The 26588-nt window shown below is 56.4% G+C and overlaps 1 protein-coding gene across 2 annotated transcripts; it reads right to left on the reverse strand.

Annotated features, from left to right (window-relative positions):
* Positions 1-4290: 4290 nt before the first annotated feature.
* On the reverse strand, positions 4291-26287 carry IQGAP3 (IQ motif containing GTPase activating protein 3). Of its 2 annotated transcripts, none has more exons than XM_071727093.1 (38): positions 26237-26287; positions 24696-24783; positions 22972-23128; positions 21289-21366; positions 21089-21165; positions 20880-20947; positions 19880-19993; positions 18051-18229; positions 17707-17794; positions 17217-17380; positions 17006-17093; positions 16731-16894; positions 16085-16245; positions 15754-15878; positions 15181-15344; positions 13542-13632; positions 13301-13468; positions 13022-13164; positions 12774-12944; positions 11840-11923; positions 10807-10878; positions 10459-10528; positions 9801-10009; positions 9451-9603; positions 9185-9348; positions 8859-9083; positions 8635-8775; positions 8076-8160; positions 7650-7882; positions 7437-7569; positions 7048-7150; positions 6758-6902; positions 6478-6565; positions 5674-5886; positions 5410-5576; positions 4969-5070; positions 4627-4735; positions 4291-4472 (listed from the first exon to the last, which is right to left on the reverse strand). In XM_071727093.1, exons 1-38 carry the CDS (start codon positions 26259-26261, stop codon positions 4356-4358), a joined length of 4926 nt encoding a protein of 1641 aa, XP_071583194.1. In that variant the 5' UTR covers positions 26262-26287; the 3' UTR covers positions 4291-4355. The 2 variants fall into 2 exon arrangements, 1 of the variants encoding a protein (XP_071583194.1); XR_011722695.1 differs by having other exon boundaries at positions 4412-4472; positions 4627-4680.
* Between the last annotated feature and the right edge of the window lie 301 nt (positions 26288-26588).

A 26588-nucleotide genomic window follows, 5' to 3' on the forward strand; every position in this document is an offset into this window, starting at 1 on the left:
GGTGCAAGGGGGGGGTGGGACAGACCCCATCCCCTGGTCCCTGCCCTCCCCACGGAACAGGGAGCATGTTCCCAGGACTGAGCAGTGGGAATTTGGTGTTTATTTGCAATCCAGCTCTGACCCCAGGACTGGGAGGAGAACGAGGCAGCTTCCAGTTCAGGGCAGGATTCCTCCTCTGACTGAAAAGCAGCACCAGCTGGGGCTGCAGCAATTAAAACATCTCATTAATTTCGTGTTTCCAGCCAGTGAGATCCTGCAACCTTCCCACTGATGCTTCTTGGCATGGAAAAGTTGGGATGGAAAGCAGAGCAGCCCCCCCGAAGCCTTGCCTTGCAGGAATAACTCCCAAAGCACCCCCAGGAGCTGCAGCCCCCATGGGTGAAGTCACCCACACACGGCCCCGGGGGGGGTTCCTGGCCCCTGGGGGCAAAGTCTTCATCCCCCACCCCCTGACTGCTCTGCCCCAGGGATGCTGCAGGGCAGACGCAGCTCCTGCTCTGATGGGTGGCAGCACAGGCACAGCTCTGACAAGAGGCTGGGGGGAGGATCTGGGGGGGCTCTGGGAGCATTGCCAACCTCCCCAACCCACTCGTGGCTCCTCTGCCCTGCTCACCCCACCCCCTCCCTGCCCTGGCTCCAGCAGAGGACCAGGACCTGGGAAGGAATTCCTCCCTGCCTGCTCCCAAACCAAAGGGGTGGGGGGGCACCCACCCACCCACCCACCCACGGCATCACCCACCGACCCCACAGCCCCCCTGGCGAGCTCTGCACCACGCTGCTGGTTTGCTCCTTTCTTCGGGACAAAAGGGAAGGGGATGAGCTTGGATACACCCCAGGGAAGCCCCCCGGGGATGAGGATAACCCGACAGACCTTTAAACCACTTTTCTTTCCTCATCTCAGCTCCAACTCAGAGGCTGCCCCGGCCCAGGAGCAGAGCAAGGTTCCGACCCCGGGTTCACCCGGGAGATGGGTGCAAACATCACCCCCCCACCCCCCCTTCCATCAATCCCCCTGCCTCAAACCCCACGGAACCCGAACTGAGCTCCGGCTCCTCGCCAGGGGCGCGCTGGTACCCGGGATGCTCCAGCCTGGCATCTCCTGCCGGGGGTTGCCATGGCAACGGCAAGAAACACAACAAACAGCAACAACAGGCAGCAGACAGTCGGCAAACATTCCCCTCTTATTTTCTCCCCAGTTGGGTTTGTGCTTTTTCCCCTCTTCCCACGAGGAAGCTGCTGCTCCCATCGGAAGGGAACAAAACCACCGCGTTCCCACGCGCGGGAAAAACGGCGCCATCCCCGCGGGGCAAACCCCCGGGTGGGGATGTGGGGAGGTCCGAGCCTCTCACCTACCTCGTGGGTGCTGCAGGGGAGGTCCCGGGGTGCTGAGCAGTGGGTGCAGGGAGCCCAGGAGCATCCTCAAGCAGAGGCTGCAGCCTTGGCCGGCTCTGCCCACCCAGTAATGGGGGCGTGGGGGGGGGGGGCGTGTGTGTGTGCTGAGTGGGCTCAGCGTGGGGTTCTGAGCATCACCACGGCACGTGATGCAGGCAGAGAGCAGCTCAGCAGGAATGCTGCCACCCAGCACCCAGCACCCAGGTCAAGGCACCCCCCGGGCTGGGGAGAAATCAGGACTCTCAGCAGCAGCTGAGATGTAAAATTTAACTTTTTTTTTTTTTTTTAAAGTTTGACAACTTCCCATCTTTTTTGGGGGGGTTTGGGAGGGGAGGAGTCCTGAAAGCATCCTCTCCCAGCTCCCCCCATCCCAGCTCAGCTCACCTCTCCCTCCCCAAAGCCAGCAAACCCCCAAAGAAAAAGAGAGAAGGAGAAAAGGGAGAGGAGAGGAGAGGAGAGGAGAGGAGAGGAGAGGAGAGGAGAGGAGAGGAGAGGAGAGGAGAGGAGAGGAGAGGAGAGGAGAGGAGAGGAGAGGAGAGGAGAGGAGAGGAGAGGAGAGGAGAGGAGAGGAGAGGAGAGGAGAGAAGAGGAGAGAAGAGGAGAGAAGAGGAGAGAAGAGGAGAGAAGAGGAGAGAAGAGGAGAGAAGAGAAGAGAAGAGAAGAGAAGAGAAGAGAAGAGAAGAGAGAAGAGAAGAGAAAGAGAAAAGAGAAAAGAGAAAAGAGAAAAGAGAAAGAGAAAAGAGAAAAGAGAAAAGAGAAAAGAGAAAAGAGAAGAGAGAAGAGAGAAGAGAGAGAAGAGAGAAGAGAGAAGAGAAGGTTCTGGGGAGACCTCAGAGCACCTTCCAGTGCCTGAAGGGATCCAGGAAGGGTGCTGAGCCCCAGGTCACCCCCAGAAGCTGTGGCTGCCCCATCCCTGGGAATGTTGGAGGTTGGATGGGGCTTGGAGCCCCCTGGGCTGTGGGAGGGGTCCCTGCCCATGGCAGGGGGGGCACTGGATGAGTTTTCTGGTTCCTTCCAACCCAACCCATTGGGTCCCGCTCAGACCCACTTTGTCCCCGGTTTCCCCGCTGGGGACACATCGGGTGCTTTTCCTGCAGGGTCACAGCCAGGACCCGGTGTCCGGGGCTCTCGGTACCCGCAGGGTGCGGGGACACTCGGGGACTTTCCCGGGCGGGCGGTGCCATCTAGCGGACACCGCGCAGCCCCCGCCCGGCCTCATCCCGCATCCCCGGGGCTGGAGTTTCCCCTCCAGCCTCTTCTTCCACAGGCCTCCAAAAAGGTGATTTTTTTTTTTTAATTTTTTAAAAATATTTTTAATTTTTTTTTAATTTATTTTTATTTTATTTTTAAATTTTATCATTACTTTTACTACTTTTACTATTATTTTTACTATTTTTACTGTTATTTTTAGCTTTACTATTATTTTTAGTTTTAATATTGTTTTTAGTTTTATTATTTTTACAATTATTTTATTATTTTTACTATTATTTTTAGTTTTAAAATTATAATAGTAAAAATAATAGTATTATTTTTACTATTATTATTTTATTATTTTACCATTTTTACCATTATTTTTACCATTATTTTTACCATTATTTTTACCATTATTTTTACCATTATTTTTAGTTTTATTATTTTATTATTTTTAAGAACTAAGTGTGTCTGAAAGTGGCCTAAACTCCCCCAAATTGAGCTGAGTGGGTGCCTCCAGGTCTGACCCAGCTGGGAGCAGCAATTCCCATCACCCCAGGATGGTTCCTGGCTGGAAGGGCAATGATTCCCAAAGGGGGACAATTTGCTTTTTTGGGCAATTTTGGACAATTTGGGACAATTTTGCTTCAGGCTGGAGGAAATGGCAGAGCCCCAAAGTACCTGGAAACGGGGGATTTAAGGAGAAATGATCCCAGGGAGCAAGTTCTGGATTTTTGACATTTTTATTTAGATGAAAACAAGCAGCAGAGGCAGCAGAGCTGGGATGCAGCACCCAAACACTGGTGTGTGCCAGACAGGAAAGCACAAAATATATATATATATAAAAAACAACCTCACACAAAACCATCTCTTTTCAAAGACAAAAAGGAGTCCACCAGGTCAGGGCACCCTTGAGCCACCTGGAGGAACCAAGGTACCGAAAATAAAAATTCCTATTTGGAATCCCCTGAGGAATTCCCCTGGGATTGGTACCAAAAAGCAGCCAGGGCTACAAATTCAATCATTCTGCCCCAATTTAAACCCAAACCACATTAAGCACCAGTGGAACTCAAAAGGGCACAGAGCATCCCCCCCCCCCCCAGCTCAGGGGGGGCTTGGGGGGTTCCAAGCACCACCATGGTGTAGGGGAGAAACCCCTGCTCTGACCCCCTGCGGTTTCCTGGGACTCTGGGCCCCCCCTCCTCTGTTTCTGGCTGGAGAGCAGGCAGAAAAAATTCGTTTTTTTTAGAACTAAAACTCTCCTATTACACATGGTTTTCACCAGGGGTGGGTGCACAAGCAAGAGCTGCCCCTACGTTCTCCTTACCCCCGTGGACAGTCCAATTCTTCCATTTCCCCATTTTTAGTGAGAGGAAGAACAGAGATAGATATAAAATAGATATCAAAATCCCTTTATTGCAGCACTAAAAATACGTAGTGTACAGAATTCTACAGCACATCCCTGTGCAGCTGCCTGGGGGCAGCACAGGAGCTAAAAGCAGCCAAAATACCCACTAAAAAAAACCAAAAATAATAATTTTGAAAGGAGCACAAGCTGGGGCTGCTGGGTCCCTTGGTACCTGCACAAGCCCCAGAGCTGGGGACTACCTGCTGGCCAGCAGCCACCCCCTGTTTTGGGGTACCCTGGGGGCAGATGTTGAAGCATCTGAGCAAAAAAAGCTTCATGGCAAGCAGCAGCCCCCCCCAGCCGTGGGGACACCCCCTCATCCCTCCTGGAGAGCTCTCTTTGGCACCTTTGCATCACCCCCCCCTCATTTCTTCTTGAAGAGCTTCTTGTTGAGGAGGAAAATGAGGAGATTGACGTTGACCTTGGCCTTATTGAACATCTTCATCACAGCTACCCCCTCATACTGCAGCTGCAGCAGGTCCTGCAGGGGAGGGGACAGTCACCCCCAGGAGCCAGGGGACAGTGCTGTCCCCACCCTCAGCACCCCCCAGGGCAGAGGGAGCTGGGGTGGCACAGGGACCCTTGGCAGAGCTCCCCATCCACGGGCTCTGGGGACACCAGGGGGGGCTCCTCACCTGGTAGTGCAGCTGGAACTGTTCCATGTCAATCCCCAGGAATTTGGCTTTCACCTGGAACCGACCCGATTCCTCACAGGGGACGATGTCAAAAATGACATTTTTGAACCTGAAGGGACAGAGCTGCTCCTTACCCAGGAGGCTTCCAGAGTTTTAACACAGCCAGGGAGCAGCTCACTCACCCTTGGCACGCTCCAAGTCCCCGAGCCCCACTTCAAATCCCACCTTTTCCACCTTCTCCAGAACCTTGGGGTGGGTGGGGACATCTGCACCCCCCTCCCAGGCCACTGTCCTCTACCTGCCCCAGCTTTGTGCCCCTCCCAGGGCCCAGGAGCTACGTACTGGCTGGGTGGCAGGTCCTCAATCTCCAGCAGGACCCCCTTGTCCAGCAGCTGAGCTGCTGTGTAGTGCAGGGGCTGCAGCTTCTTGGTCTTCCCAGAGCCCCTGGAAAAAGAAGGGAGCACACAAACCCTTGGACACAATTCCAGGGCTAACAAACATGGAATGGGTTGGAAAAATCATCCAGCTCCAACCATGTCCCTTCAGCACCACATCTCCAAGGGTTGGGAACCCCTCTGAGAAGCACACAAACCCTTGGACACAACAATCCCAGGGCTTACAAACATGGAATGGGTTGGAAAAATCATCCAGCTCCAACCATGTCCATTCAGCACCACATCTCCAGGCCTTGAGAACCCCTCCGGGGAGGATGGGGACTCCAACCATGTGCTGGGCATTTAAAAAAAAAAAAAAAAAAAAAAAATTTTTTTAAGATGAACGTACTTGTTGCTGGCTGCCAGGTTGTCAAGGCAGGTCTTGATGTACTGGTTGTAATAATCAATTTGCTCCTCATAAAACAAGGTCTTGGCATTGAGGCCCTGCAGGGTCTGCCTCAGCTTCTGGAGTTTCCCTCTGCGGTGCTGCCGGTACCGCCTCTGGTTGCAGATGTCCTGGGAGCCACCCAAGAAAGACAAAACACAGAACCCCCCCTGAGCATCACCAGAACAGGATCTTGGGTGGGTTTGGCCCATTCCACCCCAAACATACCTTGGCCAGCTCGTTGAGGAGCTCCTGGTACTGGTGGGCAGAGTCCAGGAGCCCCAGGCTCTCCAGGCGCCGCAGGTTCCGGAGGATTTTGTGTTTTTTCTCCTCCAGGGAGAGGTGGGTGTTGGCAGCCAGGGAGTGGTTGTGTCTCAGCTTGGAAGGGGTCTGGGCATCCCAGGAGGCTCGCTTCTCCATGAGATGGTGGTGGGATGCTTCCTAGGGAAGAGAAAAGGAGAGCTGGAGCAGGAGATGGGAAGGTGGAGAAATGATGGAATCGCCCCACGGGTTGAGGGGAGAAAAAGGAGCTCACAGCATCCTGGATCTGGGAGAGACAGCCAGGCACTTGGAGGCTGGAAGGACTGACTTCACCAAAACAAGGGGGTGGATGGGGGAAAAACCTTGGGGAGTTCTCCCCTGTCCCACCAAGCCCTCAGATGTTGCCCAGCCAGGTCCTGGTCCAGCTAAAATATTCAGTGGTTTGGGTTGGAGGGAGCTTAAAGCTCATCCAGGTCCACTCTCCTGCCATGGCCATGAGCAGGGACACCTCCCAACAACCAGGGTGCTCCAAGGCCCATCCAACCTTGGGATGCCAGGGATGGGGCAACCGATAACCCCTCCCTCACACACACACTTTTGATGAGCCTCTCCTGGCCCAAACCACTCAAAACGCCCCCAAAACTCGTGTTTTCACTGAAAAACAGAGCCCATCCAGAGCACAAGAGCAGTGGCCAAGTCCTGGAGAACTGGGCAGTTTTTCCTTGAGGGTTTCTTTGCCATTTCCCCAAATATTTTAGCTGATCCCCTCACCTCACGTGCTGTGGCTGGTGTCCTCAGGATGCTGGGCAGGGAATCTCCTGGCTGGGACTGGATCACATCCACCAACATCTGCTTGGTGCTGAAGACCAGAGAGAGACAGAGAAGGGGGTCAAGGTGGCCACTCATGACCCTCTTCCACCAAAGCAAGGTTGGAAAAGACCTCTGAGATCAAGACCAACCATCAACCCAACCCCTTTAGCTGCCTCCCAAGGTTTTCTTGGTCCCCCCTTGAGCATCCCAAGCCCCTGAACCTTGCAGAACCCATCCTCACCTCAGCAGCAAGCTCTTGGTGTCACTGTCCTCACTGCTAGCAGCTGGCACCCGTTTGGCAGTGAGGGTGAGGGAGATCTCCAGTCTGCTGAGCTGGGAGAGCAGCTGCTCAGCACTGGTGTCTGCTGGGCTGGGAAAAGTCTCTCCTGAGAGGGCAGAGAAAGGCCTAGGAGTCACAAGTGGCTCAGGAGGGTTGGATTCCCTGTGCCCAGAGCAATCCAGCTGGAGCTTCATGGAAGGGAAACATCTCCAACCTCCTCCTGCTGGGATGGGGGGGGGAGTTCTACCCACCAACAAGGGACTGGACTGTAGGAATTTCATCCAGATCTGCCAGAAGCTCGTGCAGGGGGTCTCCGTGGTGCAGTGTGATGGAGTCCTGGTGCTCAAGGAGGAGCTGGATGGTGCAAGGAGGGAGAGTCAGTGGCCAAGGGGCAGGAAAGGAAACAAGGGAGTGAAGGCAAGGAAGGGACTTTGCACCCTAGAGGGGACTGCAGAGCGGTGAGGTTGAGGGAAGGAGAAGCAGTGGAGAAGCTGCAGAACCTTCAAAAGGGGAACAAAGAAGTCAGGAGGAGCTGTGCTGGAGGCGGGAGAGGGAGGAGAGGGCTGAAACACAGCCCAGAGCCCAGGAGGTGGGAGCAGAAGTGGAAGCTGCTCCTTTGCAGGGGGTTTTATGCCCTTACCTTGTGGGTGTTGATGAGCTCCCCTATGGTGATGTAGATGAGGGGTTTGGCCACCACCACCAGCTCCGAGTACTCATCCACGTTGAACCTTTCCTCTGGCTCGGGGACGCAGCAGGCGGCAGAGATGAACCTCCTGGGGAGAAGGGCAGCCCCAAAAGCTCTGCCACCAGCTCCCAGCCACCCTCCCAACCCAGGTACCATACTGCTGCCCACCTGAACTTGTCGTGGGTCTCCTCCAGGTACCGGTTCACCCCGCAGAGGTGGGAATTCTCCCCCTGGAAGGTTTGGTGGGCAGCAGCCAGCTGCAGCACTTTGGCGACGGAGCCCAAGGTGCGGCGGTGGTCGGGGTGCAGGGGGACCCCAGCTGAGATGTCCACGATGTCAAAGCCATCAGGGGCCACCACTGCTGGGTTCATGAAACGGTAGTAGAGCAGGTTCCCCACGACCTAGGACACAAGGCAGGCTGGGGAAGCACAAAGGCTGACAGCCCAAGGAGGTGGGAGCTCAAGCTGCTTCGTCCCAGCCCCACAAAGAAGAGAGCAGCAGAGGGAAGAGCTGGAAAATGCTGAGGTTTTGACCTTCTGTGGAGTACTGGCCCTTCACATCCCCACTTGGTTGAATCCCCCAGCCCCAAGGTACCTTGTCAATCTCCTCCTCTGAAGCCTTGGGGAATTTCTCAGCCAAGGATGTCCTCAGGACTTTGGCCACGTAGCGCATCCCATAGCTGAGGAGAGGGCAGGGAGGGGTCTGTCACCAGGGTCACCCATCCTGCCCCATCACCCAAGAAGCGAGAAGCCCCTGGAGCTCTGGGGTGATGGAGGAGCCCACAGGAGGGTTTGGTGCCTGCAACTCCTCAGCTCCATCCCCTCCCCTGCTGCCAGCCCAGAACACCCCTGGAGGAAGCCCTCAGCCTCAGAGGTGACCACAAACCTCAGCTTTTCTTGCAGACACCTCACCACAAGCAGCAAAGCTCTCAGAGATGGAGCAACAAGAGCCCTCAGGGCATCTCTGGAGGAGAAGGAGCAGCAGCACCAAGAGATATTTGGCTTTCCCCTCGCTGAGAGTGCAATAACTCAGCTCTGCAGCAGCCAAGGGGCTGGGGAGCTCCCCCCTCCACCCTTTTTTTAAAGCCTCACTGAAGCTGCCTTCAAGCTGCCAGAGCTGCAGGGATGCAGAGAGGCCCCGTGGAGGTACTCACGGGATCTTGTCCACAGAAGAGGTGATGGCAGACACAAACTTCTCCGTCAGGCTCAGGAGGGTGCGGATGGAAATATCCAAACGCCTCTGGACCTCGGGGTGGCTGAGAGCCTGCTCGGGGCTGACCTCATATGGGAGCTTGCTGGGGGGGGAAGACAAGGGCTCCATCACCACCCCAATGCCCCTCACCCCCTGGTCAAGGCTCCAAATTCCTTAGAACCTGACCTTTTCTGCCCACTCTGGGCCTCGCTCTGGTTGACCCAGGCTTTGTAGATGTCCACGGGGTCGGTGCGGATGCTGAGGTTCTTGTTCTGCAGAACCTCCTGCACGGGGCCACCCAGGATCTCCCTCAGGGAATTCTGTCCCCGTGCTTTACGGTAGAACCTGACCACCATCCGGATCACTGTGGCATTCCCTGTCAGGATCTCATGGACCTGGTCCACCTTGGAGCTGGGATGGATGAGGTGGATGAGTGGGGTTTGTTTTCCAAAGCAGGGGTCCAACCCTTGGTCCAACCTCATCCCAAAGCTGTCCCCACGCTGAGGCCCCACCTGATCTCCTCCTGCAGGGCTGCTTTGAAGAGCTGGAGCAGCAGATAAGCTTCCCGGGGGTTGGAGCCATAATTATAAAGTGTAAAGATCACTGACTCCATGAACTTGGTGGACTTGGTCTGGGGCATCTGGAAGATCAGCCTGGCCAGGTACACAGGCTGTGTCTGCAGGGATGAGAAGCACCAAGGTCACCCCAAGTGCTGGGGGGTGGCAGGGGACCAAGGTCCCCAGGCTGCTCCCTCAGCAGAGCCCGAGCCACCCCCCACCTGCAGGAGGTAGAAGAGATGTTGGTAAGCCTCCAGCTTCTGACGTTTCTCCTTGCTGAGGGACTTGAGCCCCTTCTGCTTGTCCAGGGACATCATCTCCACGAGCTGCTCCTTGTTCTTCTTGGTCAGCTTCTTGAAGTGGGAGACAACCTCCTGGAGCAAGGAGAGGGAAGTGTTGGGCACTGCCTGCAAGCTCCTGCATTCAGCCCAGATTCTGGGGAGGCAAAGGCACCTCGGTGCTCCCCAACCCCTTCCAAAGCAAAGCAGAGAGAAACTGAGGCTGTGGTGCCAAGGAGGGGAGGGCACTGGCTGGGTTGTGGCCAAGGTCCCCTTGCCAGCACGCTCCCCACCTGCAGTGTGATCCTGTTCTTGACCAGCAGCCCAATCTTGATGTCCATGAGGTCCAGGTCACTCTCCAGCTGCTGGCTGGCACGGATCCTCTTGACCACCTCCTCCTGCAGATGCAGCACCTCGGCCTCTTCCCAGAAATCCTGCTGACTCTGCTCCAGGAGGTGGAGGAAGCGCCGGATGATGCTGAGGGGAGGGTTCCTGGCATGGACTGCAGCAAAGCATCAACCATCACCACTCCTGGGGCAGACTCAGCAACCCCCCCACCATGGACCCTCAGAATCTCCCCAAGACACCCCATCCTCCTCCTCAAAAAAAAAAAAAAAAAATCCCAAAAAACATCTTCTAGCAACACCAGGACACAAGACAAGTTGGTGCTGAGCTCTACAACATCTCAGGTGGTGCTGAGGGGCTTTGTTTGACTCAGGGGAGTCGGATTAATTGTTGGATTTAATGATCTTGAAGATCTTCTCCAGCCCAGCTCCATGAGTCCTCCTTCAGAAGCCTTCAGGAGCAGAGGGGCAGCAAGAGCAGCCCCAGGGCAGCTCCATCTGATGCTCAGGGGCCACCAAGCCCAGGGCCACCTGGGGACACCAGTGGCCACAGCCTGCAGGGAGGGAGGCAGCAGGAGTCCCAGAGCAGCTCTGAGCAGGCACTTACCCAGCAGCCTGTAATCCCCACGGGTTTTGTTACCACGTACAAGAGCCTGGAGCTTGGTGACAGCTTTGATCTGCCAGGACAAACACAGGGGTGCAAGAGATGTTTCTCCTCAGCACCCCCCCAAAAACACCTGGGGACCAGAGGAAAAGGGACAGGCTGGCTCTGCTCCCCCCAGCAGGAAGGTGCTGATGCCCAGGATGAGGGTGTCCCATCACCCAGGAGAGATTTCCATTTCTCCCTCTTGTGCCCCCCCCAAGGCAGAGATGTGACCCCATGACCAGGATTGTCCTTCTCTGTCCCCATCTGTCCCCCCCAAGGAGCTGTTGGACTCCCCACCCCATCACTCACGTTCTGCCTGAAGTAGTTCAGCCTCTCCTGGTATTTCCTCCGAGCCAGCCACATCCTCACCCCTGCCTGGATCTGGGAGAGACAGCCAAGAAGTTGGAAGCTGGAAGGACTGAAGCAAGGGAGTGGGAGGGGGAAAACCTTGGGGGCTTTTGGAAGGAATTCTCCCCCATCCCACCATGCCCTCAGACATTGCCCAGCCATGTCCTGGCCTGGCTAAAATATTCAGAGTCACCCAATGGTTGGGGTTGGAGGGATCTCAAAGCTCCCCCAGTGCCCCCCCTGCCATGGGCAGGGACCCCTCCCACAGCCCAGGGGGCTCCAAGCCCCATCCAAGCTCCAACATTCCCAGGGATGGGGCAGCCACAGCTTCTGGGGGTGACCTGGGGCTCAGCACCCTCACCCCAAAGAATTGCTCCCTCCCTCCCTCCCCAAGATCTCCTCTCCATCTCCCCTCTTGCAGCTGGAAACCCTTCCCCCTCATCCCATCCCTCCAGGCCCTTGTCCCAAGTCCCTCCCCAGCTTTCCTGGATCCCTTCAGGCACTGGAAGGTGCTCTGAGGTCTCCCCAGAACCTTCTCTTCTCCAGCCTCAACACCCCCAACTCTCTCCCCCTGGCTCCAGAGCTGCTCCAGCCCTCCCAGCAGCTCCAGGACCTCCTCTGGAATGGCTCCAACAGCTCCGTGTCCTTCTGCTGATGGGGACCCCAGAGCTGGACCCAGCTTTACCCCAGGGGGTGTCCCCAGAGGGGACCAGAGGGGACAATCCCCTCCCTGGTGCTGCTCACACTGCTGGGGATGCAGCCCAGGACTGGGGGGTTTCTCAGCTGCCAGCACATGGTGCCAGCTCCTGGGGAGCTTCTCCTCACTCAACACCCCCAAGTCCTCCTCCTCAGGGCTGCCCCCACTCCATGTTTGTGCTTACTGCCCCTGCCTGGGGCTTCCTTGGCCAGGGGGTAAATCCCAGAGCTGTTGCTGAGCAAGGAGGGGGGGAATTCCCAACTTGGGAGCAAAGGTTGAAGGAATTGCTTCCCAGACCTTGATGGCAGCATCTGTGTGGGCTCGAAGGTAGTGGAGCCTCTCCAGGTAAGCTCTGTGCTGCTTGTACCCTCTCCAACAAGCCTGGGCAGGAGAAAAAACCCTCAGCTCCTGAGCCCTGCACCCTGGGGACCTCTGCTCGGGCAGAGAGCAGGAGAGGAGGGAGAAAACCTCGAGGGAGGAGAGAGGAAACCAGCAGGCAAAGAGGAAAAACAAATCCCTGCCACCCTCTGCTGGCCCTGGGGTGAATCTTGGCTGTTAAACACCCCAGGCAGAGAGCAGGGGGGCTCCTCAGTGTGGGGGGGACACCACAGGCCCTACCCATGGCACCTTCACTTGCCAGACTCCTGCTTCATCCCCCCCCATCCCCTCTCCTCCATCCTTTCCCCATCCCCTCTCCTCCTCCATCCTCCTCCACCTCTCTCCTTCATCCTCCCACATCACCTTTCCTCCTCCATCCTCCCCACCATCTCTCCCTCTCCATCCTTTCCCACCACTTCTCCTCCATCCTCCCCCATCATCTCTCCTCCTCCATCTCCCTCCTCCTCCATCTCCCTCTCCATCCTCCCCCATCATCTCTCCTTCTCCATCCTTTCCTACCACTTCTCCTCCTCCATCCTCCCCCATCTCTCTCCTCCATCACCTCTCCTCCTCCATCCTCTCCCATCTCCCTCCTCCTCCATCCTCCTCCACCTCTCTCCTTCATCCTCCTCCACTTCTCTCCTTCATCCTCCTCCACTTCTCTCCTTCATCCTCCTCCACTTCTCTCCTTCATCCTCCCCCATCATCTCTCCTCCATCTCTCCTCTTCCATCTTCCCCCCAGACAGAGGGGGGACAGACAGAGGGGGGACAGACAGAGGGGGGACAGACAGAGGGGGGACAGACAGAGGGGGGACAGACAGAGGGGGGACAGACAGAGGTGGCTGATGTCACCTGGATCCTGGTGGCCGCCGGGTGCTGCTCCCTCAGGAGGTGGCGCCGGGCACCGAATTCCCTGCGGATCAGGAACCCCCGGAGCCGGGCCTGGAGCTTCACCAGGAAAGCCTCGTGGGACACCCAGAGGTGCCACCGGTCCCGTGCTGCTGTCACTCTGGTGACAACCAACTGCCAGGACACCAGGAACAGGATGAGCCCCAGCAGTGCCACCGGCACCCCCGGAGCCCCACGGATCCCCCCCGGACCTGGATCTCCTCTCTGCTCAGGTGGGTGGCACTGAGGTTGTCACCTCCTGGGTGCTCCCAGCTGCCCTCCAGGCTCTGCAGGCTCAGGTAGAATTTGGTCCCATCCTTCAGGGTGTGCTGGACCCAAGCTGCCTTCCCACAGCCTGCAAAAGCCCAGAGGGAGGGTGCTGCTCCCACCCAAAATGGGCTGGGGTGCTCCCTCAGAGGGTTGTGGGGGGGGGGGAATTTTTTTTTTGGAAGTCTCAAAGGTTTTGGGTTTTTGGTTTGTTTTTTTTTTACCTTCTTGTCTCTTGGTGGCCAGCAGAGCTGCCAGCTGGTCCTGGTAGTCCTGGGCACAGGCAGGCACCACCCCATGCAGGGCCACGGAGGGGTTGAGCAGCACCCGGAGGGTTTGGGTCACCCGTCCCTCCCGGACAGCCTGGTTGATGGCAGCAGTGCCCAGAGCCACTGGAGGAGGGCAGGGAGCTGGTGTCAGCCCCTTGTCACCTCCCCGAGGAACCAGGGGAAGGGGAGAACTTACTGCTCCGGGCTGCCAGCGTGTCCTGGTTGGCCCTGCAGACCCCTGCCTGGATCTCTGCCCACCAGAGCATGGCCCCTGCATCTGCTGTGGTCTGCAGGGAGGGAGGAGAAGAAAGGATGGAGGATGGAGGAGAAATTATGGGGGAGGATGGAGGAGAGAGATGGAAGAAGATGGAGGAGATGTGATGGGGGAGGATGCAGGAGAGGTAAGGAGGGAGGAGAAATTATGGGGGAGGATGGAGGAGGAGAGATGGGGGAGGAGGAGAGATGGGGAGGAGGAGAGATGGGGGAGGAGGAGAGATGGGGGGAGGAGGAGAGATGGGGGGAGGAGGAGAGATGGGGGGAGGAGGAGAGATGGGGGGAGGAGGAGAGATGGGGGGAGGAGGAGAGATGGGGGGAGGAGGAGAGATGGGGGGAGGAGGAGAGATGGGGGAGGAGGAGAGATGGGGGAGGAGGAGAGATGGGGGAGGAGGAGAGATGGGGGAGGAGGAGAGATGGGGGAGGAGGAGAGATGGGGGAGGAGGAGAGATGGGGGGAGGAGGAGAGATGGGGGGAGGAGGAGAGATGGGGGAGGAGGAGAGATGGGGGGAGGAGGAGAGATGGGGGGAGGAGGAGAGATGGGGGGAGGAGGAGAGATGGGGGGAGGAGGAGAGATGGGGGGAGGAGGAGAGATGGGGGAGGAGGAGAGATGGGGGAGGAGGAGAGATGGGGGAGGAGGAGAGATGGGGGAGGAGGAGAGATGGGGGAGGAGAGATGGGGGAGGAGGAGAGATGGGGGAGGAGAGATGGGGGAGGAGAGATGGGGAGGAGAGATGGGGGAGGAGAGATGGGGGAGGAGAGATGGGGGAGGAGAGATGGGGGAGGAGAGATGGGGAGGAGAGATGGGGGGAGGAGAGATGGGGGGAGGAGAGATGGGGGGAGGAGAGATGGGGGGAGGAGAGATGGGGGGAGGAGAGATGGGGGGAGGAGAGATGGGGGGAGGAGAGATGGGGGGAGGAGAGATGGGGGGAGGAGAGATGGGGGGAGGAGAGATGGGGGGAGGAGAGATGGGGGGAGGAGAGATGGGGGGAGGAGAGATGGGGGGAGGAGAGATGGGGGAGGAGAGATGGGGGAGGAGAGATGGGGGAGGAGAGATGGGGGAGGAGAGATGGGGGGAGGAGAGATGGGGGGAGGAGAGATGGGGGGAGGAGAGATGGGGGGAGGAGAGATGGGGGAGGAGAGATGGGGGAGGAGAGATGGGGGAGGAGAGATGGGGGAGGAGAGATGCAGGGAGGCAGGAGAGATGCAGGGAGGCAGGAGAGATGCAGGGAGGCAGGAGAGATGCAGGGAGGCAGGAGAGATGCAGGGAGGCAGGAGGAGAGATGCAGGGAGGCAGGAGGAGAGATGCAGGGAGGCAGGAGGAGAGATGCAGGGAGGCAGGAGGAGAGATGCAGGGAGGCAGGAGGAGAGATGATGGAGGATGGAGGAGAGATGATGGGGGGAGGATGGAGCAGGAGCCTAATGATCTGGGCAACCCCCCAGGAGCATCTCCATCCCCATCCCCTCAGACTACACCCCCAGCACCTCCTGCTCTGCAGGGTGCTGCCCTGCCCTGGGAGGAGGGCAGGGGGGCAGCAGCTGGCCCGGGGGTCCCCTCCCAACCTCAGCTTTCAGCCTTCGTGCCCGGGTGAGGACGTGGTGGTAGCGTTGGGCAGTGGGGGAGGTGACATCAGGCAGGGCAGCTGCAGGCAGCAGGAGGGCAGCCAGGGTCTGCTGGGGGTCTGTCTGCTCCAGGGCCTCGTTGATCAGCTGGACAGCCAGGATTCCTGAGCAGGAGGGAAGGGACAGGTGGGTCAGCCCCCCCCACACCCACCCGTGGGCAGTGGGAGGTTCTCCAGTGGCTCCTGGGAAGTCTGCAGGAAGCCCCTGGTTACGTTGGATGGGGTATGGAACAACCTGAGCTAGTGCAAAGTGTCCCTGACCATGTCCCCCAGCCCAGGGGGTGGAACTTGATGACCTTTAGGTGCTCTACTGGATGATCTTTAAGTTCCCCTTCCAACCCAAGTCACCATCCCTGGAGTTGTTAAAAAAAACCAAACCCATGTGGATGTAGCACGGGAGGACATGGCTCAGTTGGCTGGTGGTGTTGGCAGCTGGAATTGATCTTGGATGTCTTTCCCAACCTTCTTGTGATCCCACAGTTCCATCCCCAGGCCCCGGACACTCAGGACTCACTGTCATTTTCTTCCTGCACAGCTGAATTGGTTCTGGTCACACTCTCCTGAATGGTGTTCCAGCTCAGGAACTCTGCTCCTGTTGCCCTGGCTTGGCCTTTCAGCCTCAGTAAATCCTCAAAATACCTGCAGAGAGAGCCAGGGCAACACTTGGGTGAATTTTAAGCAGGAATGACCCATGCCAGAGCCAGAGACCTTACTTTTCCCAGGGGTAGAGCCAAGGTGCAGAGCAAGGAAGCTGCTGGAACAACCCCACAGGAAGACCAAGTCCCCTGAGCATCCCCTCCCCAAGGGCTTCCCCACACCCCCAGGCCCAGAGACCCTCTCCTCACCTCTGGGTGTTTGCCTCCTCAGCACCCGAGAGGCCCAGGGCAGGGCTGACCAGGCTGCTCCAGAGTCCATCCAGGTCCCCAGCATCCACAGCTTGGTTCACCAGTGCCACAGCTGAAAGCATCTCCACAGCCACAAACATCTCCTCCTGCACCAGCTCTCCCTGGGTGGAATCACCAAATGGTTTGGGTTGGAAGGACCTTGAGGCTCACCCAGTCCCATCCAACACCTTCAGCAGGGATGGGGCAGCCACAGCTTCCTGGGGCAACCAGGGGCTCAAGGATTTTCAGTTTTCACCCTCAGCTCTCATCTCCATCTCCTCTTTGGTTTCTGGGCTGCCAGCCCACCTTGCTTCTCATCACCCAACACCCCCAGGACCTTCTCTTCAGGGCTGCTCTCAATCCCTTCTCCTCCCAGGCTCTGTCTGGGATTGGGATTGGGATTGGCCCAACCCACCTGCAGGACCTTTCAGAACTCCACAGATCCCTCTCTCCAGCCTCACCAGGTCCCTCTGGGGCAAACAGAGACCCTGACCCCCCCCATGCCTCCCACACCCCAACCCTCCAGGCCCAGGGGAAGCCTCCACCCCCTCCCCATCCTGACAGAGGCAGAGATGGGACCCAGAGCCCATCCTGGGGGATGTGTCACCCGTGGGTGCTGGTCCTGCAGCTGGGCCAGCTGGCTCTGGTAGAGAGGGGCAGCCAGGGGGTGGACAGGGGGCAGCTGGGCCACGGGGTCCCTCAGGGCTTCCAAGGTTTCTGTGGGATCCCCTCGTCGGAGAGCAGCATTGATCTTCCTGATGGCTCTCAGCACTGCAGGACAGAGCCAGCAGGTTGGGCTGCAGGAGGTGGCACCTCCCCTGAGGCCATCAGCACCAGGGGAAATGGCCCAGACAGCAGAACCTGCCCCAAAACTCCACTCACTGCCTCGCTCCTCCTCAGCCCTCTTGTTGGCTCCGAGGATTCCAGCCTCCAGCTCCTCCTGCTCCAGCAGCTCCAGGTAGCCCAAATCCTGCCGTGGGCACAGGGGCTCAGCTCACAGCCTTTTGCAGGAAGCTGCTGAGCTGCCTTGGGGAGGGGGAGAATTCCCTCTTGGAAGGAAATCCCTCCTCCCTCTTGGAGGAGCAGCCCCTACCAGCGCCTTCTGCTCCCGGTCCCTGCAGAGCTGCTCCAAGTAGAGGTTGAGGTTTTCCCTCTGGAGGCCCTGGAGGGCCAAGGCAGGGTCCTGCAGAGCTTGGAAAAGCCCTGAAGCATCCTGGCTCTCCAGGGCATCATCGACCTCCTCCAAAGCTCTGGTCACTAGGAGAGAAGCCTGGGATTGGGATTGCCCCAACCCACCTGCAGGACTTTTCTGAACTCCACAGACCCCTCTCTCCAGCCTCACCAGGTCCCTCTGGGGCAGAGCCCCAGGTAAATCAACCCCCAGCCCCGAGGAGCCTGCGTGGCAATAATTTGGATTTCTCCCTGAAAAGCTGCACTCAGCCTCACCTCCCCCCCCACCAGGGTTCTGAGCTTCAGAACTTCCATTTCAGCTCTGCCCACCATCCCCAGCAGGATGTGTGACCTGGAGTCCCACCAAGAAATCCTGGAGACCCCCAGGAGGGAAGGGTCCAAGCTCTGCTCACCATTCACTTTGTTGATGTTCCCTTGGATCTCAGCCTGGGTCAGACACTGCTCGTAGATGTCCTCTCCCTCAGGGATCACCTGCAGGGACTGGAGAGGGACACCCCACCCTCACCATCTGCCCAAATGCACCCCAAAAGCATCCACTGGGTCCTTACAGCTCATTTCCCCACCCCAAACCAGGAGAAACCATTTCCCCACCACCTTCTGGGCAGCACAAAGGCTCCCAGCCTGCTTTTGGCCCAAAGATGAGGACAAACTCCAAGCAAAAGGGTCCCTTCCACTTGGAAGGACCCAGCACAGCTCATCAGCTCCTCCATGGGTGCCCCCCCCATGTCCTCCTCACCCTATTCCTGGCATTCCTGCCCTTTTCCAGCTTTGCCTGGTACAGCATCTCCTGGTAGGCTCCTGCCAGCCCCTCACGCAGGTCCAGAAGCATGGCACTGGGGTTCTGGAGGGCCACCATGGTCCCTGCCACCACCCCCTGATCCACTGCTTGGTTGATGGCCAGAACTGCAGCGTGGACTGGAAGGGAAGGCAGGAGGTGAGGTGAGGCATGGGGGGCTCTGCTGGACCTCAGGGGGGGGGAAAAGTCACCCCACACCCAGAGCTTGGTTGCCCCTTCTCAAAGAGCAAGCTGCACTCCCCAGTGCCCCCCAAAATTTCTGTGTTTCTACATCAAACCCGAGTCCTGCAAAACCCCCCAGGGCTGCTGGCTGGGCAGGAGCTGAAGGAGATCATCTGAGGTCATCTCCAAAGCACAGGATCAGGGAATTCTTTTGGATGGAAAAGTTATTCCAAGCTCACCCAGTCCCCCCCATCCCTGCCCAGTCCCCACCACCCCATGTCCCTCAGCCCCACATCTCCAGGGCCCTGAAACCCCTCCAGGGATGATGGGGACTCCAGCCCTGCCCTGGGGGGGTGACAGGGGGTTGGCAGGGGGGGGAGAAGAAGAGATGCCAAGTGCACCAGGGCTCCCAGTGTCCTCTGCCCCACGCCCAACACCCAGGACCAGCCCCAGAAACAAAGGAGGGACCTCCAGCCCTTGGCCCCACATCCTTGACCCTAAAGGATGCTGATCAAGGGCTCAGCTCAGGAGCCAGAGGGTGAGCATTGTCTTCTTCTCTTCCTCCCTGTGCTGACCTTTCTGGAATGAGGTGGTTCTGGTTGGAAAAGCCCTTTCAGATCATCAGGTCCAACCCTTCCCCCATCCCTGCCCAGTCCCCACCACCCCAAGTCCCTCATCCCCACATCTCCAGGGCTCTGAAACCCCTCCAGGGATGATGGGGACCTGGGCCAGGCCCTGACAACCCTTTCCAGGGAGAAATTCTTCCCCAGCTCCAACCTAAACCTCCCCTGGCACAACTTGAGTTGTGCCAAAAGTTCCTCTTGTCCCATCCCTTGTTCCTTGGGAGCAGAGCCCGACCCCCCCTGGCTCCAACCTCCTCTCAGGGGGTTGCAGAGAGCCAGAAGGTCTCCCCTCAGCCTCCTCTGCTCCAGGATCAGCACCCCCAGGGCCCTCAGATGCTCCTCACAACTTCTCCAGACCCTTCTCCATGTTATCCAGACCCTTCCCTGTGTTCTCCAGCCTCCTCCTTGCTTCCCAGCCCCTTCTCCATGTTCTCCAAACCCTTCTCCATGTTCTCCAGACCCTTCCCCAGCTCCATTCCCTTCTCTGGACACATCCATCCCCTCAATGTCCTTCTGGTCACGAGGGACCCCAAAACTGAGCCCAGGATTGGAGGTGCAGCCCCAGCAGTGCTGAGCACAGGGAACCATCCCTTCCCTCAGATGCTCCTCACAACTCCTCCAGCCCCTTCCCCAGCTCCATTTCCCTTCTCAGGCCACACTTCACCCCCTCCATGGCCTCCTCGTGAGAGGACCAGAACTGAGCATCTCTCAAATGAGGTTTGGGGATGGGGTTTGGGTTGTCAGGGACCCCAGAGATCACCCCATTCCTCCCCCTGCCATGGGCTGGGACCCCTCCCCCAGCCCAGGGGGCTCCAAGCCCCATCCCAGCTCCAACATTCCCAGGGATGGGGCAGCCACAGCTCCTGGGGGTGACCTGGGGCTCAGCACCCTCACCCCAAAGAATTTCTTTTAAAAATCTGGCTCCAGATTTGAAATCTGGGGCCGGGGTTGAGGTCAATGTTTGGTGCCCCTGGAGCCCATCACCTGCTGCTTCATCCCCGGAGAGCTCCTTGGCCAAAATTCCCCCAATCCTGCTGAAGGGAGGCAGCTGGAGGCCGTATTTCCCCAGCTCCTTCTTCATGTTGTTGATCTCCTCCTCTGGAGCAGAGAACAGAAGAGACACCCCCACTCAGCACCCCAAACAAATTAAAAAAAAAAACAAACCAAAAAAAAAACCCCAAAAGCCCACAAAACCCAAAAAAAAAAAAAAACCCAAAACACACCAAAAAACCAGAAACCAAAAAACCAGAAACCAAAAAACCAGAAACCAAAAAACCAGAAACCAAAAAACCAGAAACCAAAAAACCAGAAACCAAAAAACCAGAAACCAAAAAACCAGAAACCAAAAAACCAGAAACCAAAAAACCAGAAACCAAAAAACCAGAAACCAAAAAACCAGAAACCAAAAAACCAGAAACCAAAAAACCAGAAACCAAAAAACCAGAAACCAAAAAACCAGAAACCAAAAAACCAGAAACCAAAAAACCAGAAACCAAAAAACCAGAAACCAAAAAACCAAAAAACCAAAAACCAAAAAACCAAAAACCAAAAAACCAGAAACCAAAAAACCAAAAACCAAAAAACCAAAAACCAAAAAACCAAAAACCAAAAACCAAAAAAACAAAAACCAAAAAAACAAAAACCAAAAAAACAAAAAACCAAAAAACCAAAAAACCAAAAAACCAAAAAACCAAAAAACCAAAAAACCAAAAAACCAAAAAACCAAAAGCCAAAAGCCCAAAAAACCAAAAACCAAAAAACCAGAAAAACCAGAAAAACAGAAAACCAAAAAAACAAACCCCCCACCCCCAAAAAAGGCAAAAAAAGTCCCAAAACAACAACAAAAAACTGCAAAAGCAAACAAACAAACAAAAAACCCTCTCCAAACCCTTCCTTTCCCAACCCTCCCCCCCCAGAGCCCCAGGGTGGGGTCCCCAGCCCCCCCATTCCCATTCCCATTCCCATTCCCATTCCCATTCCCTACCTGTGAAGTTCACCTTCCCGTACAAATCCTGGATCTGCGGGGCCAGCCCCAGCTTGAAGAGGAACAAACTGCACGGGGAGAGGAGACTCCAGCTCCAGGAACCCCCTTTTCCCAGAGCACCCCCCGAGCTGTCACCTCAGTCCCCAGGGGGCTGATGCCACCCCACGGACCCCGAGTTCTGTCCCCAGGTGGGGACGGGGACCCCGCACCTGAGGGCGTGGACGCAGTAGACCACCCGGGGCATGTTTTTCCTGTCATAGATGTCCGTGGTCTCGGGGTGGAAAATCTACCAAGGACAAGAGACCCCAAAGGCCCTGGGGGTGAGGGTGACAAAGGATGGGGACACAAAGCCCCCCTCCAAACCCCAAATGTCCCCCGAGTGTCCCTGAGGCCGGGGAAGGGACGTTACCAAGGGCAGGCCCAGGTGGCTGAGGGCCGCAAGCCAGAGGTTGATGTTATCCGTGTGCCGAAAGTGGAGCCCGGATGCCTGGGAGAGAGGGGAAAAAAGGAGGGAAGAGGGATCAGGATGAACCCCCCCTCCCTTCCTCGCATCGCTGGGGTCTCCCCGTACCCACCCAGCTCAGTGTCGTGGATAAAGGGGATTTTTTTGCCTTGTAATTTTGCTTTTAGCTCCTGTAAGGAGCTGCACTTGGGGAAATGAACAGCAAGTTTCTCAGGCAGCGGCTGCTGCTGGGACTGATTTTAGAGTTTTTTATGGATTTTAGGGTTCCATCTTTAGACTTCCGCGGTGGCTCTGAGCAAGGCGAGTGGCTCCATGCTCCAGAGCCGAGGATTCCAGGTGGCCGAAATCGCCGGGGTCCTCGCCCAGTGCCGCTCGCTCTGCGAGAGCCTCCCGGACCCGGCTCTGCAAGGTGAGGAGGGGCAGCACCCGCAGCTCTGGGTGCCCGAAGTGTCCTGGTTTGGGTCAGGAGAAAGGGGGTTTTCTGGCTTGGGATTTTGCTTTCAGCTCGGTCTCTTGTAAGACGCCAGAAGGCATTTTATTAATTATTAATTATTATTTAATATTATAACAATTTTATTATTGTTTATTATATATTTATAGTATCTATTACATTAACTAAATTATAATAAATTGAGAATTATAATTATATTAATCTATTAATATAATAGATTGAAATTTTATTAATAGATTAATGTAATAAATCAAAATTATAAATAATAATTAATATTATTAATTGTAAACCTGAAGTGAACAGCAAGTTTCTCAGGCAGTGGCTGCTGCTGGGACTGATTTTAGAGTTTTTTATGGATTTTAGGGTTCCATCTTTAGAGTTCCAGGCAGAGCCTGGGGTGCAGAACCAGGGACACTGCTGGGTTCTGAGGAACATTTTGTGCTCCAGAAAGAGAAAAGGAATAAAGAGGTGACACCTGGAACCCTCCTTTAGGGAGGAGCAGACAAGAGAAATGACCAGAATTGACCAAACAGAGGATTCCATCCCATCCACATCAGATTTGGGATAAATTGGAGGGGTCACCAGGGTCAAACCCCTTCCCTTCCCCTTCTTCCCCTCTCCCTCTTTGCTTCAGCATCCTGGGAGGATTCCATCCCTTCCTCTGCCTCTGCTCCTGATCCTTTCCAGCCTGGATCTCTGTCTTCCTGCCTCCAGCTCCCAACTGCTCCCAGAATTCCAGCCTGGACTTTCCCAGGGCTGCCCTGCAGCCTGGGTGGTGACGTGAGAGTTACTGGGGGAGAGGGGGCAGGAACCTGGGATCAATTTTCCTGTAGATTTGTAGAGATTTGGTAATTTTTCCTTTTTATCATTACTGTTCCATTAAAGCTGGGTAGTTCAGTTTCCATCCCATAAATCTCTCTCTCCCTTATTTTTTTTTTCCTTTCTTTATCAGGGAGGGGATTAATACAGAGCATCAATTATTGGGGTTAATTACTAGGGCCATGCAACCCCCAACAAGTTCAGGGTAGCTCAGAGGCCCCATTGCTCCATCCCCACCTCCACTCCACTAGATGATCTTTCGAGGTCCCTTCCAACCCCTAGGATTCTATGATTCTATGATTCCCCAGGGATGAAAAATTCCCTGGAATTTTTTGGGATACCCCATGCTGCATCCTTACCTTGTAGTGTTTCTGCTCCAGGTCATAAATCTTCTTCAGAGGGACCACAGTGGGGACAAAGCTGTGACCCAGCTTGGCCAGGACCACCCCATTGCTCAGGGTCTCCTCCAGCTCTGTGGGGGGGGGCAGCTCCTCTCCCAGGCAGTTCTCCAGCCAACTGACCAGGAAAATATGGGGGGGGGACACATCATGGAGCCACAGCCCCCCCAACACGCCCCCCAACACCCCCCTTCCCAACAGGAAAAGCAGCACCCTAAGGAGACAACCTCAGACCCAGAAATATCCCCCCCCCCATCACCACTCCCCAGCAGGGAGAGGTTGGACACCCCCCCCCCCCTCAAGGCTTTGCTGCAGGGGGGGTGCTGAGATGGGGTTCGACAGGGGGGGTGGAGACCACCCCCTGCCCCCCCCAAAAAACCAAAAAAAAAAAACCAAAAAAAACCAAAAAAAACCAAAAAAAAACCAAAAAAAAAAAACAAAAAAAAACAAAAAAAAACAAAAAAAAACAAAAAAAAACCACACACACACAAAAAAAACCCCACACAAAAAAAAACAAAACAAAACAAAAAAAACCAAACAAAAAAAAACCACAAAAACACCAAACAAACACCAAACAAACACCAAACAAACACCAAACAAACACCAAACAAACACCAAACAAACACCAAACAAACACCAAACAAACACCAAACAAACACCAAACAAACACCAAACAAACACCAAACAAACACCAAACAAACACCAAACAAACACCAAACAAACACCAAACAAACACCAAACAAACACCAAACAAACACCAAACAAACACCAAACAAACACCAAACAAACACCAAACAAACACCAAACAAACACCAAACAAACACCAAACAAACACCAAACAAACACCAAACAAACACCAAACAAACACCAAACAAACACCAAACAAACACCAAACAAACACCAAACAAACACCAAACAAACACCAAACAAACAAACAAACACCAAACAAACACCAAACAAACACCAAACAAACACCAAACAAACACCAAACAAACACCAAACAAACACCAACAAACACCAACAAACACCAACAAACACCAACAAACACCAACAAACACCAACAAACACCAACAAACAAAACAAACAAAACAAACAAAACAAACAAAACAAACAAAACAAACAAAACAAACAAAACAAACAAACAAAACAAAAACAAAAAAACAAAAAACCAAAAAAACAAACAAAAAAACCCAAAAAAACCAAAAGCCCCCCCCAAAAAAACACACCAAAACCAAACAAAAAAACCCACAAAAAACAAAAACCAAAAACTATTTTAAAACCACAAAAAAAAACAAAAACAAAAAAATCAAGAACACAAAAAAACCCAAGAACCAAGAACACAAAAAAAACAAGAACCCAAAAAAAAACCAAAACCAAAAAAAAAAACAAAAAACAAGAATCAAAACCACAAAAAACCCAAGAACCAAAAACACAGAAAAAAACCCCAAAAACACACAAAAAAACCAAAACAAAACAAAAAAACCCACAGAAAAACATACAAACAAAAAACCACAAAAAACCCAAACAAAAACCCCAACCCCACCTTTGAGGGGCCGGGAAGCCCCAGACAGAGTTTTCCCATCCCACAGAGCAGCCCCCTCCGCCTCATCCCCTTCCCCCTCCCTTGCACTCATTCCACACCCCCCAGGAGGTTTTTTTGGGGGGGTCCCCAGCCCCATCCCCACCGCTTGGCTTCCTCCAGGTGACAGAGGTACCGGTAGGCGTCCTGCTGCCTCCTCTGCTCGTCCATCTGCTCAGCACTGGGACGCTCCCCTGGGGGACAACGGGGACCTCAGCACCCCCTGCTCCGAGCTGGGGGGGGCTGGGGGGGGGGTGTAATCCCGCCCCCCCCCCCCCCCATATTGAAGATTTCCCCAAGGAAAGGCAATTTTTGGCACAGCAGCCTGGATGTGGTGGTGACACTAAAATTCCCCGATTTTTCCCCCAAGGGAACAGCCCTGGATGGAGCCCGCAGCCCCCCCCGGGGGGAGGTGGGGGGACCCCAGAGTGGGTGGGGGGGGGGGTGACACCTCCACGCTCCCCAAAACGTCCCCTCCCCCCTGTCCCCAAGGTGCCCGGGGGATGCAGCCCCTCAGCCACCCCCTCCCCTCCATCACCCACCCCACTGCCCCCCTCCCCAAACCCCCCTTCCCCCCAGCCCCCCCGGCCCCCCCTTTCTCCCTGCCTGTCCCCCCCGTCCCCCTTTCCTTCAGCCCTGCACCCCCAGACCCACCACAACCCCTGCACCCAAACCCTCCCGGGGGGACGTGGGGGGACCCCAGAGTGGGGGGGAGGGGAGGTGACACCTCCACGCTCCCCAAAACGCCCCCCCCCCACCCTGTCCCCAAGGTGCCCCAGGGACGCTGCCCCTCAGCCACCCCCTCCCCTCCATCACCCACCCCACTTCCCCCCTCCCCCCGAACCCCCCTTTCCCCCTGCCTGTCCCCCCCACCCTCCTTTACCTTCAGCCCTGCACCCCCGGACCTGCCTGTCCCCCACAACCCCTGCACCCAAACCCCCCCCGGGGGGAGGTGGGGGGACCCCAGCGTGGGTGGGAGCGGGGGGTGACACCCGTGACTGCAGGGTGACACCTCCAAAACGTCCCCTCCCCCCTGTCCCCAAGGTGCCCGGGGGATGCTGCCCCTCGGCCACCCCCTCCCCTCCATCACCCACCCCACTGCCCCCCCCCCGAGCCCCCCCTTTCCCCCTGCCTGTCCCCCCCCACCCCCCTTTCCTTCAGCGCTGCACCCCCGGACCTGCCTGTCCCCCACATCCTCCTACACCTTTAGACCTGGGTGTGTCCCCCCAAACCCCTGCACCCCCCCAAGCCCGCAGCACCCCCCCTCTGCCTGTCCCCCCACACCCCCCTGCTCCCCTTTGCCCCCCCCCACACCCCTGTCCCCTGTGTCCCCTCCTGTCCCCTCCATACTCCCCCTGTCCCCCCACACCCCCGTGTCCCCCCGTCCTTCCCAGATCCTCCCTGTCCCCCCACACCCTTCCTGTCCTCCCACCCCCCCGTGTCCCCCCTGTCCCCTCACACCCCCCCCGTCCCCCCCATATTCTCCCTGCCCTCCCACATCCCCTTGTCTCCCCCTGTCCCCCCCATACTCCCCCTGTCCCCCCACAACCCCGTGCCCCCCCTACAACTCCCCTGCCCCTCCACATCCCCCTTGTCCCCCCGTGTCCCCCCCACGCCCCTCCTGTCCCCCGTGTCCCCCCCACTGACCTCTCCGCAGCTCCGCTCCCTCCATGGCTGCGCTCGCCTCGGCCCCACCCGCGGTTTGAATCTCCCGCCGCTCACGTGATGACGTCACGTGGTCCCGCGCGAGGGTCGCCGGGAGATGTAGTGCGGAACGAGGGGGGGGGGAGAGGGCGGACACGGGGGGGACACGGGGGGGACACGGGGGGGACACGGAGACACACAGTGCCAGACACCCGGGGACCCCCACACCCCGGGGGTTGGGGTCAGCAGAGGCACCCCCGGGGGCTGCCACGCGGGTGGAGGCTGTGGGGGACCCCAGGGTGTCCCCGGGGAGCATTCACCCTCTGTGCACCCCCACCCGTGCATCGGGCTGCTC

This window comes from Heliangelus exortis, chromosome 27 (assembly GCF_036169615.1).
Source record: "Heliangelus exortis chromosome 27, bHelExo1.hap1, whole genome shotgun sequence".
Classification (NCBI taxonomy): domain Eukaryota; kingdom Metazoa; phylum Chordata; class Aves; order Apodiformes; family Trochilidae; genus Heliangelus; species Heliangelus exortis.